The 13,377-nt window shown below is 31.7% G+C and overlaps 1 protein-coding gene across 2 annotated transcripts; it reads right to left on the reverse strand.

Annotated features, from left to right (window-relative positions):
- Positions 1 to 1,335: 1,335 nt before the first annotated feature.
- Positions 1,336 to 10,936, reverse strand: LOC110663888 (sulfate transporter 4.1, chloroplastic). Of its 2 annotated transcripts, none has more exons than XM_021823363.2 (17): positions 10,595 to 10,936; positions 9,584 to 9,632; positions 8,970 to 9,171; positions 8,514 to 8,682; positions 7,439 to 7,504; positions 7,228 to 7,335; positions 6,398 to 6,505; positions 6,234 to 6,299; positions 5,818 to 5,878; positions 5,542 to 5,669; positions 5,172 to 5,213; positions 4,264 to 4,380; positions 3,867 to 3,918; positions 3,498 to 3,636; positions 3,281 to 3,366; positions 2,019 to 2,095; positions 1,336 to 1,912 (listed from the first exon to the last, which is right to left on the reverse strand). In XM_021823363.2, the coding sequence occupies exons 1-17, from the start codon at positions 10,934 to 10,936 to the stop codon at positions 1,589 to 1,591; spliced, it is 2,136 nt and encodes a 711-aa protein (XP_021679055.2). In that variant the 3' UTR covers positions 1,336 to 1,588. The 2 variants fall into 2 exon arrangements, with proteins under 2 accessions (XP_021679055.2, XP_021679054.2); XM_021823362.2 differs by having other exon boundaries at positions 8,970 to 9,189; positions 10,595 to 10,935.
- Between the last annotated feature and the right edge of the window lie 2,441 nt (positions 10,937 to 13,377).

Genomic DNA, 13,377 nt, shown 5'->3' on the forward strand with positions numbered 1-13,377 from the left:
TCTTGTTACTTAAATCGCCTCCTCTTCTGCTAGATAAAATGCCGGCGTTAACCGGTATAATTTTGTTTGAGGGGGCTGGGTCCAAAGGAAGGCTCGCGCGAGAGAGTTCTGCAAGGTAGCGCAAATTCCCCCACACGGCACCGCGGGAGGCTCTAACTGCTCGCTTCGTTTTTCTTACTCATTAGTTTAAGACAATTTTCCGGTACTACGGAAATGTGTAGCGCCTCCCTTGAACAGATTTTCGTCAAAATTTCGATGTGGGACAAAACAAAGTCCAAAATTCCTAAGGCTAGGCCTGGGCATGGGACGATCGGTTTCAGTCTGATTTGGGTCAGAATTATCAGTTTAATTGGCTTTACGGTTTGAATTGATTTTAATTCAAAATGGTTCTGGTTTGAAATGGTTTTGATTTGTAAAAAGTTCCAATTTGGAAAGATTTTGGTTCGATCTAACCGATTTTAATTCAAAATGGTTCTGGTTTGAAATGGTTTTGATTTGTAAAAAGTTCCAATTTGGAAAGATTTTGGTTCGATCTATAGTATTATCAAATTATAATAAATTTTTAGACATCATTTATTTAGTTTTTAATGTAATATAATTAAATAGACTAAAAAACAAACCCAAAGTAAAATTCTTATAAAAATAAATAAATTTTTTGAATCAGGCCTATTTTGAGCCAATAGTTTAAAACTGATGATTTCAAATTGATTCCAGTTGAAGTTCAAGGAAGGGAAGACCATTAACTAACCCTCCTGTACCTTCGCTTCAAGCTAGTTCATAAATCGGGATCATTGACCCAAGTCAATTTTAAATTTACTCAAATCAATTTTGATCTGATTCACTATTTGAACCAGCTCATGGCTGAGCCTACCTGAGGCTGCCAACTAAACAAGTCTCATAGGCATCCGATAAAGTTTGCTCTTAGAATATCATGATGGAATTTACTACCTATATGGCCATAATACCATATCGTAGTCCAAATTAGACAGTATATTATATATTTATCACAAAAGAACTAGTTTATGCAAGAGAGAGTTTACTCACGTAAACAAAATAATATAAAACATTATGTAAATAAATTAACTAAATTAGAAAGTTGGCCCACTAACTGCAAATTCGACAAAATTTTAGATTTTTCGTATCATTAACAGAAATTACTCTGCACACAATAAATTCTTATCACATCTTGTACGATAGCATCTGAACTGGGTAAGGACAAAGTTGACAAAAATGGTGGGAGAAAGGCAAGAGACATGCAGAACCCACATTCATCTATTAGCTCTGTTAAAGATGAAATGAACAGAAGAAGCAAGGCAACAAAGTAGAAAGTAAGGCAATGAGAAATAACTATTTCCATTGCAGAAAGCAAACTTTATAGCATAGATTACTACACTGCATTCTACAACAATCAAACCTTACTAGCTTGAAAAATCAAACTGATAGTTGATACATTTATAATCATATGCTACAACAATGGATCATACTTACATCTAACAATCAAACCTTTCCAGCTAGAAGAATCAAATGCCATATATATACGTATTGCATTGATAAAAATGGGCATATTATATTTGCTGTTATAATAAAGTCAATTTGATGACTTCCGAGACAACAATGGCTCCAATTGAGAGTCGGTATTCTTTGAAATTAACAGTCTCTTATCACCTGACTCCAACTCCGCAGCTGATAAATCATCCTCTCTTTGTTCTAATAACCTTTGGAAGAAACTTAGTTTATCGTCAAGTAATGGATCTGGCTGCTTCAGTGCTTGCTTTATGCTCTGAACTTGTTGAAGGCAAACTTGAACAGCATCATGCATTCTCACAAAGTACCATTCCTTGCCAATAAGCTCTACAACCCCAGCTTTTGATAAGGTCAGCAAAACATCTCGGTTGGGATTGGAAATAGCAATCTGCAAAAGATCCCAGTGACATGCAAGAAGATTGTACTTACATGTCTCCATACAAAGAAAACGGCTCATGGTTAAAATGTGACTTTAACCAGAATGAAAAATAAACCTGGATATCCCGTGATTTATACTCCTGATGCAAGTCTTTCAAAGCTTGAACAGCACTGGAGTCTATATATGTAACAGCTGCAGAATGAAGAACATTAGAGATTTTAAGTGTCCAGTTCATCATCATATCACATTCAAGAGCAATTTTGGTGAATTTAATGAAAATTTTGATTTGTCAAATTATGGCATTCTTGATAAATCTTTTGAGCAAAAAATCAATAAAGTCAAATACTACAAGAAATTTCATAAAAATATCATAATCAGTAACTAAAAAGTATGTGACTAGACATAAGCAAGAAATCACTGTGCACAAGAACATTCTGAGATGATGAATGGTATAGTACCATTCATATCAAACAATTGCAAGAGTGCATTACTATAATTTTTTTAGAATTAACTGAAATGATGAATCAAAACAGTCTGAGAAAGCACTAAGCAAAAGTAACATTCTGAGATGACAGGTGTGGCGCCATTCATATGAAACCAATGCAGGAGTGCATTGGTACAAATCATCTAGAGCATAACTGAAAGTTGAATCAAATGCATTCCTTGTGAATTCAAACAGCTTCTGCAATGCCATAATGTAGCTAAATATTTTATTACACTAGTGAAACACGGGCATAAGACACTACCCAAAAGGGATACATCCCAAAAAAAAGAAATTTAAAGGTTTAGCACATGCCCAACATAAATCTAAACTATATAATCAAGTTATTAATAGATTTTTTCAACTTCTATCTATTTCTAGAGCAAGGTCCTTCTGACACTGACTCTGACTACTCCAGAGAAATTTCCAAGGATTTTGTTAATTAATAAAGCCTGAGACAGACTTCAACTATGAAGAGGCATATGAAACCACAAATGGATGAGATGAAGCCTTCTGAGTTGAAACGGCTAGAAGAAATTACAGAGAAGATTAACAATGGGGCACCTATTTTCTCCTCTGCCAATTAAATATCATTTACACTATAAAAGAACAAAGATGGCGGAGCTGCTGAAGGAATCACCCACACAATTACACTCCAAAATAGTACTCAACTGTAGTGTCATGATATTTATCCAATTTTTGACATTGATATTTGTTCCAAAATTGAAACTGAGATGAAAAGCCACAAGAAACATTTTATGGCCAAGATCACCCAAAACTTTTGGTATGCAGAATATAATTATTGATTTTTTCCTTGCTGTTTAAAGGCTAAATGGAAATGCATGACACAGACTTTTCCCTGAGCTAGCAATCAAAATAGGATAAATGAGACTTACGTGACATCTCCAAAATCACAAAATAAATTCTTTCAACTTCTGGTCCACGTGTAGATTTGTCAACATTGAGTTCATATTCCCTAAGTCTGAAAAAGGAAACCTTGATGAATTAAATTCAAACAACTAAACTGAATAATACGAAGGAAGATTCAAAGACGTCTGATGGTAAAATGTGTTTCCCTGGATAGAATTAATTTAGGGAAGCATGTGCTTTCACCTGTCTTTTATGTAACTTATATTGGCAAAATAGATGGGCGCATCAATGCGAACCATCACAATTCTGTTGTAAGTATATGCTTCCGGATACTGCTGGATGTTTCTGTAAACAGTGGTACCAGGAAGACGGCCCAATACAGCTGCACCATACAAAGTAATAGAAAAGAAAATAGTCAACCCTAACACTTAATTAATAAAGATAAGGAAGAAGATAACCGCCATCAGTGCTATCAAGAACATGAAAACTATGACAGATAATAACAGCATTTACAGAAAATAAAAGGAATAGAAACCTTCCAGGATACAGAAAATGATAATTATGCCTATAACTAACACACATAAACACCACGATACAACATATCCCACTTACCAATGTGTGGATTTGCAGATTCATGGATAACAAAAGCAATTGATGCACCAACCTACAGTCCAAATCAACATACAGTTAAAATGACAGTTTCATACAGGCTTCCAAGGACATTAATGCGTCCAACACAGTTGACTAAAGTCTTATCAAGCTTTGTCTTAAAGTTAAGGATGTCTATGCCACACTCAGAGTTTAATCTAAAATGGCATTGATGTGAAATTTTAGGCCTCAAAAAAGAGTTAAAAGATTCAGAATCCTAGAAAATACATAATTATTAACAGCTGATAGGCATTTTGAATCATGAGTTCAAGTGTTCCCAAAAAAAAAGGCACAAAACACTAAATTTATTGCAAATGCACCTCCCTGAATCCCATTATATATGATTTCTTTACATACTTACCCCAACAAGGACACCAATCTCAATGCCTAGGAACAATGTTGTAGCACTAGTAATGGTCCAAAGAAGAAAATCTTTCTTATCTACACGCCATAAGAAGATAGCCTCATCATAATCTACCTGAAATGACAAAATCCAGCAAAGAGAGAACAAATATAAATTTGAAATTTGGAATCAACACTTTCACTTTTTGGATTGGCACAAAACAAACGCAAGCACCAACTAGCAAAATACAAACTGAAGAGATTTCTTTCCATCCATCATAGACTTGTTTAAAAATCAAATTTGTTCACCATAATGATGTTATAAAAAAATTAAACCAATGTTCTAAATCATAATTTGATCCAACAACAATCTTTTGACACTTCATAAAATTTCCTTGAATGCAATGTACTACAGTAAGTTGCTTTGAACAAGTAGAAGTGCCGAGTTCAGAGAGGTGCAGAACCAAAAACTTCTTAAAATAGGAAATTCTGTTATAAGCTCTCACCATGACTCTTTTGGAAAAGCATCATAACTTCTGAAAATAATGGCCAGGAAGAAAGTACTAATTCAAACCGAAATAACAGTACCCAAATTTTAAATCTCACATTTATACAAAATCTAACTTAATTTACACAATAAAGGAGCGAAACTCTACATCATTAATTAATAGACTCCAGCAGGAAGGTAGATACATGGATAATCATGGTGAAGAATCAATTGAGAAGCTCACAGTCATAGTTATAAATATTAGCAAGGCTATAAAAGTCAAATTGGAGAGAAATGCTAATTTTTAATCTCAGTAGTATATAAACAAGCAAACAAATATATCTCTTCTACCTTAACCAAATGGCATGGCAAACTTGGAAAGCATAAGATAAATGTAATCCACTGCAAAAGTCCTTATATCCTGCTTTTAGTATACTCACCAGGCCCATCACAGCAGAGATTACTATTGCAGCCAGAGAACACTGTAAAGAAGGAAAACCGAAAAAACAAAAAAACAAAAAAACATTGCAAGATAAGGATTTATATTGTGTGAGAGAGAGTTATGCTCATCAACCGTTGGAATGATAGGGTTAAAAGGTTGGGGAAATCAGAAAATCAAATAGTAACTGCAGTTAAAATTTTCAAATTTCTCCATCTTCCTAAGACATTAATTCCTCGATATCTTGAAGAACATTATGTTTTGAACAGTAATTAATTTTGGACTGTGAGCACTATAAAAGACACCAAATATCACTATTTTTTAAGCATTTCCAACTGAAAAAAAAAAAAAAAAGAACTATGAAAACAAACCTGGGGAATGTATTCAAATAATGGAGTCAAGAATAGAAGAGCACAGCCAATGATGATGCCAGTAATAATTCCAGATAAGCCAGTTTTTGCCCCACTTTCATTATTTACAGCTGACCTAGAAAAGGAACCTGCATGAAAAGTTTGGAAAATAATCCTTCATTTAATTGTGTGTCATTGCAATAAAAAATCCAATAATATAAAAAATTTGAAGAACAAAGTGGATTTTTGTCATGCTAACATCCAATATTTAATTTTACATTGCACTGAAAATCTCACCTGTTGCAGGGTATGCAGAAAAGAATGAGCCCAAGATATTTGCTAAACCAAGACCAAACAACTGTTCAAGAATACCAAAAAGTCAGAATTTGTTTTGCACACCTCTATGAGAATATCCAAAGAAGGCATACGGAATGGTATACTCCAGATGGTGTACATATATTTCTATGAATTTTGCTTCAGTCCAGATTAAAATTGTTGTGCCTTCCATCCATACACACTGACTACTTTCTTATGAAGCACATTTTGCACCTTATTTCACATTAGTCACTCTTATTGATTGTGTAAAAAAAATACTTGACAGTACAATTATAAGTTGGTAGTAGGCAAGATTATCTTATTTGAACATTGATACTAGAGTCGGCTAACAGACTACAGATACCATTTGGCAGTGATAGCTTCCATTACAAACATACCTCCTGACTTGAATCCAGCTCATACCCATTCTTCGCTGCTAAAGCTTTTGCAATCCCCACAGATTCCTACAGTTCAAAGTTTAATATGATCTGAATGAGAAGCATAACTCAAAATTCATGAGGCAAAGCATAAATATAGATCGACCCTCATTAATTTTTCTTACCAATATGGCTACACCAGTAATAAGCATTGCTGTTGGGATTAAGGATTTTGCATACCCAAATTCTTTAGGAATGGAGAAGCTTGGGAGACCTTGGGGTATCTTTCCCACCTAAAACAACACCAAAATTCTCATTTGGCTCCAGCTATGATTTACTTAATTTGTAATTGAAAATTACACAGATAAACAAATGAACAGTAATGCAGGGAGTTGAAAGAAACATTTGGCAATAACAGGTTTCCTTCTGCTAATTAGATTCTACAAACTGTCGAAATTCCAAAATGCTGGGAAGGCTAGCATCATAAACCAACACCAATTATTGCAGAATGGAGCAAAGAAACAAAAATTTAGAAATTAGATACAGAAATAGCAAGAGTTACACCTTTGTGATAGAGACTAATGAGTTTATCTCACTTAGCTAGGCTGTGAAGAAGCATGCAACAGAAGTAAAATTCAAGAAGAATTCACTGACCAAGGAAGCAAACAGTTGATTAATCAATTTGGGAAACAGAAAGTGGACTTCTACCAAATATAGGCAAAATTAACAGTTGGATGATTAGTTTAGTTGATTTGCCCAGTATTTGCAAATGACAAGTTTAATGAGAGCAAATGATGATTCCGATTTTTAGGCACATGATTGCCATATTTAGAAAGACAGACAAGTTATACATTGCTTCTACTGCTATGCTGCCATATTCTGATTGAATGAACATTTGAAAGTTTTAATAGAGAATGTAGACTTTCCTTTTTCATAAAATTGACAAAGAATTTCATGGAATGAAATCTCAAGTAAGAAAGAAATAGCTTATGATTAGCAATTGCATCATCCTTACCAAAGAAATAGAAGATGGGTGAAATATTTTCACCAAAGTTGTACCCAAAATGACCGCAGTGAGGGGTCCTGCTGCTTGAATGAATCTGAATTGCTTTCTTGATTTTCCCTTTACATGGAAAATCAAAATCTTAAGCACAGATCTAGACAAATACACATTTTAAAACTAAAAAGAGAGGGCAAATAAAGAAGAAGAAGAACTGATTTCATACTAAATGCTTCATGAACAGAAGTACAGCAAGAATGCTAGATCCCATCACAAAAGGAGGCCACGAGAACTACAAAAGGAAAATACCACCTGTGGTTAAAAAAGGGATTAATGAGTGATGGCACCAAACCTGAAACATTAAAAAGGAAAACAAGTAATGATCACATGTAATTCACAAATAACAAGAAATTAGGACGGCATAAATGAAAAATGAATTTTGAGTCTGTACTCTGTAAACTTATATATACAGTAATTAATTGAACATATAAAGTTGTTGATATCAACTGCCATGCTATTGTGTGAGGTGGCATCAAAGATAAGGCAGTTGCCACAAAACCAAGCTCAAGATCAAAGCATATAAATTACCAGCATGACTACATTCAAAACTTACTACCATCCACATTAAAAGATGTAATCAGAAGGCCACAATCTTTTGTTTTTTTTCCTTCTGCTTTCCCACTTCTTTTATGATTTTCAGTACTGCTGCTTATGCTTTCCTCTTATAACCAATTGTTATAACTTTTGAGTGACTAACAAGGATTTAAGGAATTGTAATTTAATGGAAGTTCTTGTTTTAACACGGACAAGTTCTTCACAAACCCAAATATATGCAAGGATTCTATTATTTTAACAAGCAACAATTAATAATGAAAAATGTTTCTCTCCACCACCTGTTTGTTTAAGTACTTTTTCTCAAATGAAGAATGGACTATTGGACCTGTTCAAGACTTCAAGTTTATTAGACTGCTTTAATCTTTCAACAGAAATAATGAAAGTGTCAACTTATTTACCTAGCTGTTCTACACAAAATCATGGAGCACATGTAAGAAGTGAGAATTCTAAAAATTTCAACATGATGAAACCAACAAGAGACCAAGAAGCTAATGAACAAGATTACACTCAACAGAACCAGAAAAAGTAATCGACCAACCATTTCATAGCAAACCTACCTAAAAAAAGGACTCCTGTTAGGAACAGTGTAAGAGAATAATTTGAATATAAATCAATGAGAAAATGCAGCCATAAAAAATTCTAAATATATTCACTCTGCAGAGTATCTACCATTTGAACAATCATACCTTATCCATTCCAGATATTATGCTCTTTATTAATGGCACAATCTTGCTGCTCCGTACAACTTCATATCCCAAGAAGTACTTTGCTTGAGATAATGCAATCACAATGGCTGATGCAGTTGTGAAGCCAGAAATCACAGAGTGGCTGATGAAACGTATAAGCCATCCCAGCCTGCAAATGAAAGGTACATGTGTATTGGTCTCCTTTTTCTGAGTTTATGCGTCAATCAAATTAAAGAATGACTTCACAGTGCAGGAACGCACATAAGAAAACAAACTCTAGCAATTTCAGTTTGATGAGGCATCTAAACCCAACAACAGAAAAATTGAAAGTTTCAAATTTTAAGCCCAGAGGATGTCCAAAAAGAACATATGCATGGACATGCTGACATAAAAGAAATCATAATGCAGAACACATTTTGCGACTGTTAGTTTGATGATAAAGTTGAGAAGCAGTACCTCAAAAGCCCCATGATGCATTCCAGAATTCCAACCATAAGTGCCAATAGTATTGCAAGTTCTGTGTATAACTCATCAGATGAATCAACAATTCCACTTAAAACATTAGAGACTAGGAGAGAAACCAATGCCACAGGACCAGTTGCCAGTTGCCGAGATGACCCAAATATGGCATACACAAAAACTGGCACAAAACCACAGTCTGCCTTGCCAAATAAATCTAGAGTTAAATCACAATGTGATGGTGAGGTGAAAACTGGAAAACAAATGCCTCAAGGTAACTCTATAAGAAAAGATAATGCAATAGTGATATTCGAGCAAAATGCAATGATAACATTGTCATTAAATATACTTCAGTGGGATGCTAATGGTACCTCCAAAAATGAAGAATGGTCAAAGATGGGTGTATGGTCAGTATTTACAATAAAAGATTTCAATTCTTGATGTTTATCATATTCTTTATTTTAAAATTCTACAATGTAATCTCCATTTACTCGTACTATTAAAAAGATATTTTGAAATTTGCCTGCATATATTATTTGAAAAAGTCATGCCAAAATTTTCAAGGGTAATCTACAAAATTTACATTTGGAACAAATTTATGATAAACTTACATAATCCGTAAATTGGTTGAAGCCCAGCCAACTTAGCATAAGACATTGCCTGTTCAAATACCACAACCGTAACAAACAATCAACCTATCTACACTTTCCTAGAAAAAAATAATAATAAATCAACAAATTTACACTTCTATAGCCAAAAAATACCATTAAATAATTGATTAATAATAACAGTAACGAGAATAACAAGATGATATTAGCCAGTTCAGGAAATTCCAACACTATTCCAATATCAAAGGCCTTGTTCGCTTGCACAGAATTTGAAATTAGACTGGCCAACGTCCCATTTCCAAGCAACCAAACACGACCCACCTTAAAAATCAGGTCTCTAATATCTGATGGCGTAAACTTTTGCTAACCATAACCAATAAGAGCCGAAAAGTCACAGTGAAACAGCACTAATTGAATTTTGAAAACAAAATTATCCAAATCACCAATAGTTAAAAGCTTGCGATTCGATATCTGATGAGAATTGAAAAAAGAAACATATCTAATCAATTGCAGTTGAGTGCTTGATGCAACCATGACAAATTAAACAGACATGAAAAACATGCGACGATAAGGTGCAATCCACACTGTAGAACCGCGTTTGATACCCAAGAAACTGTAAGAAAATTTTGAGAGAGAGAGAGAGAGAGAGAAGATACACAATTTTTTAAGTTATTTGAGAACTTGGAAAATCAAAGTCAGGAGCATTACTTCGATCAACTTTACTTTCTCAGGAAGCAAGCAGAAAATAGAGCGCCGTGCAGATAAGACCAAAAGGAAAATTGAAGTCACAGCATTTTTAAGCTACATGTATGTGCTCCAGTTCACTCATTCATCTTTGAAGAACCGAAGTAACTGATAAAACTTTAAAAAAAATTTCTTTTCTTTTCATTCATTTTCCTTGGAGCCAAACATTAAAAAAAAAAAAAAATTATTTTCTTTTCATTCACTTTCCTTGGAGCCAAACAAACAGAAGTTCAAAAAAGTAGTTAAACAAAAACAGAGATTTAGAATCACCTGTGGCACGAGCATAATACCGATGGTGATGCCGGCCATAAGATCGACCTGAAAATACTCGCGCCATTCATAAGTCCTAATCCAACGGCAACAAGGCAAGAAAGTTTCGATCCATTGAGCTAAAGACATACGTTTCATTTTAGTAACCCAGCGAGAGAAGAGAGCAGAAGCAAGAGAAGAGGAGGAGGAGGAGGAGGAGGAGGACGTCGCGTTAGGGTGTAGCAGAGGGATAATCTTAATGGGTCGGCCTCCGGATGTAGGCATTGAGAATCCGGATGTGGAAGAAGAGATGGAGGTGACGTCCTGAGAGCTGGGGGAGGCGTAGGTTATCTCCATGCGCATCCAGCGCGCATCGGAGGAAAATATAGACGTGAGTAGAGGGGTCCCACCCAAACTCCCAATATTTGTGAGAGAGAGAGAGAGAGAGAGAGAGAGTAAAACAATATTTTATTAAATAATAATTACAATTTTTTGATCTATTGGTTTTTTATTTTGAGGGATAATTTAGATTTCGTTCAAAATTATAATTATAAAGTAAAATAATATTTTTTTATAAATAATAGTTTTAAAAAAATATTATTTTAATTATTATTTAAAAAATATAAAAAAAATTTGATTACGTATTTCGATATGTTAACAATATCTAATTAATGAATGATCGATATTAATATTTAGTTAGCTTATAAATATTATTTTATAAATTAAAATAAATTTATAAATATTTAAAATTTTAAATATTTACATACTCTAATTGATAAATAGCTAATTAAAAAAATCAATTTACCTTAAAAAAATAATTAGAATTAGAAATAATAACAAGTAATATATTCACAAAAATTATTATACTTAAATTTAAATTTAATTAATATTTTCAAAATATAAATTTATTCTAAATATAATTAAAATTTATTTTTTAACTATTTAAATTTATACCAAATTCAATTATCATCACTAAAAAAATCAAATCGCTTAATTTTATAAATTTTAATTAATAATTTAAAAAAATTATTTTAATTAATAATTTATATTTTAAAAATTTAATAATTTAATAAAATATTTAAATTTTATTATATAAAAAATATATATTTAATATTTAATTAAATATTTATATAAATAAATTTAAGTAATAAATATTTAATATGTAAAACTCAAATTCTCTATTAATATTATTTCTCTTACTTGAACTCATTTGAATCTAATTATATTCTATTTCAATTTATTTTATTATAATTCAATCAAATCAAATATTTTCTCAAAATTATTTTAGTCCAAGGTTCACTCTTTAATATCGATTTTAAGCTTAAGAGGATTGGTTTATTTTCAAAACGAACCGTGGCCATTATTATTGGCTACAGTCAAAAGTGGCATCGGATCATTGATGGCTGCTGGGGCACTTTGGAATTTACTTGGCAATTACCACATAAAGAAAAGTTTGGAATTTAGGCTAGAAAATGATGGAAGATACGTTGAAATGCACATGGACGCCATTTTGGTGAATTCAAGCGATCTCACCTAAAGAATGTATTCGATTCGTACTTGGAATTAATTTTGGTGGCTAAGGAATCAATGGTGCATTAATCTTACATGTAGATTTCATGATAGCGGCAACGGTAATGCATAGAGTATCCGTAAAAATCACATTATTTAGATTTAAATTTAAATAATACTATTAAAATTTGAATTATTTTTAAATTTAATTAAAATTTATTCTTAATTATTCGAATTCAATTTCAAATCTAATTTTTATTATAAAAAAAATCAAACTCATTTAATTTATATATTTTAATTAATATTTTATATAAAAAATTATTTTGATTAATAATTTATATTTTAAAATTTTAATAATTTTATAAAATATTTAAATTTCATTTTATATAAAATAAAATATATAAAAATTTATAAATATTATCATAAAAAAATATAATTTATATTTAATTAAATATTTATATAAATTGATTCGGGTAACAAATACTCAATATGTAAAATCTGAATCCGACCCAAACCCGTCACTAGTATTATTTTTCAAACATGAACCCGTCCCAAGCCCGATTATATAATATATAAACCCGTCCTATTAAGGTTCGGTCAGATCGAATACCCATAAAAACTCGACCTGTTGCCGTCCCTAGTTACCAGCCACTATTTATAAAAAAATCAAAGTTATTATATAAAATAATAAATAATATATACAATGTCACGCTGTAAATTATTATAAATATAATATTAAAAATTTAAATTATAAGATTTATACATATAAATAAATATTTATTGATAATTTTTATTAGCATAATGTTGACATTTTGTTAAAGTTTAGATTTATTATGATAGTTGAATTTATCTTTAATAAAATAAAAATATTAATTATTTAATTGATAATACAATAATTAAATATATGTATTAATGTATATCTCAATGGCTAAAAAAAAGAAAGGTATATTTCAATTTGAGTAAAAATTATATTTAAATTTTATTTTTCTTCCTTTTATATTTCAATTTGAGTAAAAATTATATTTAAAATTTATTTTTCTTCCTTTCTTATAAAAAGTAAGCATATGGATAAAAATATTGAGGATTAAGAGATAAACTTTATGTAATTTAATTATAAATTAGTGATTTTTATTTTAGTAATGAGAAAATATATAAATTATTATAATGGAATATTCTTTCGAATATCCATTTCTAATGAAGCCAAGGGACATGTGAGTGGAGGCAGCAATCAAAACATAAAAAATTAATATTTTATATAATTAATATTAAATTTATTTTATATAATTAATAAATTA

This window comes from Hevea brasiliensis, chromosome 8 (genome assembly GCF_030052815.1).
Source record: "Hevea brasiliensis isolate MT/VB/25A 57/8 chromosome 8, ASM3005281v1, whole genome shotgun sequence".
In the NCBI taxonomy this organism is placed as follows: domain Eukaryota; kingdom Viridiplantae; phylum Streptophyta; class Magnoliopsida; order Malpighiales; family Euphorbiaceae; genus Hevea; species Hevea brasiliensis.

Bases quoted from the DNA above. Each gene is read 5' to 3' on its own strand.
- LOC110663888 (XM_021823362.2), bottom strand. From the start codon at position 10,930: ATGGAGATAACCTACGCCTCCCCCAGCTCTCAGGACGTCACCTCCATC. The intron at 7,505-8,513 runs GTATGATTGTTC...TTCCTTTTGTAG, and splicing joins TAATATCTGGAATGGATAAG to TTCTCGTGGCCTCCTTTTGT. The intron at 5,214-5,541 runs GTTTGTTTTCAT...CCTTCTTTACAG, and splicing joins TATTTGAATACATTCCCCAG to TGTTCTCTGGCTGCAATAGT.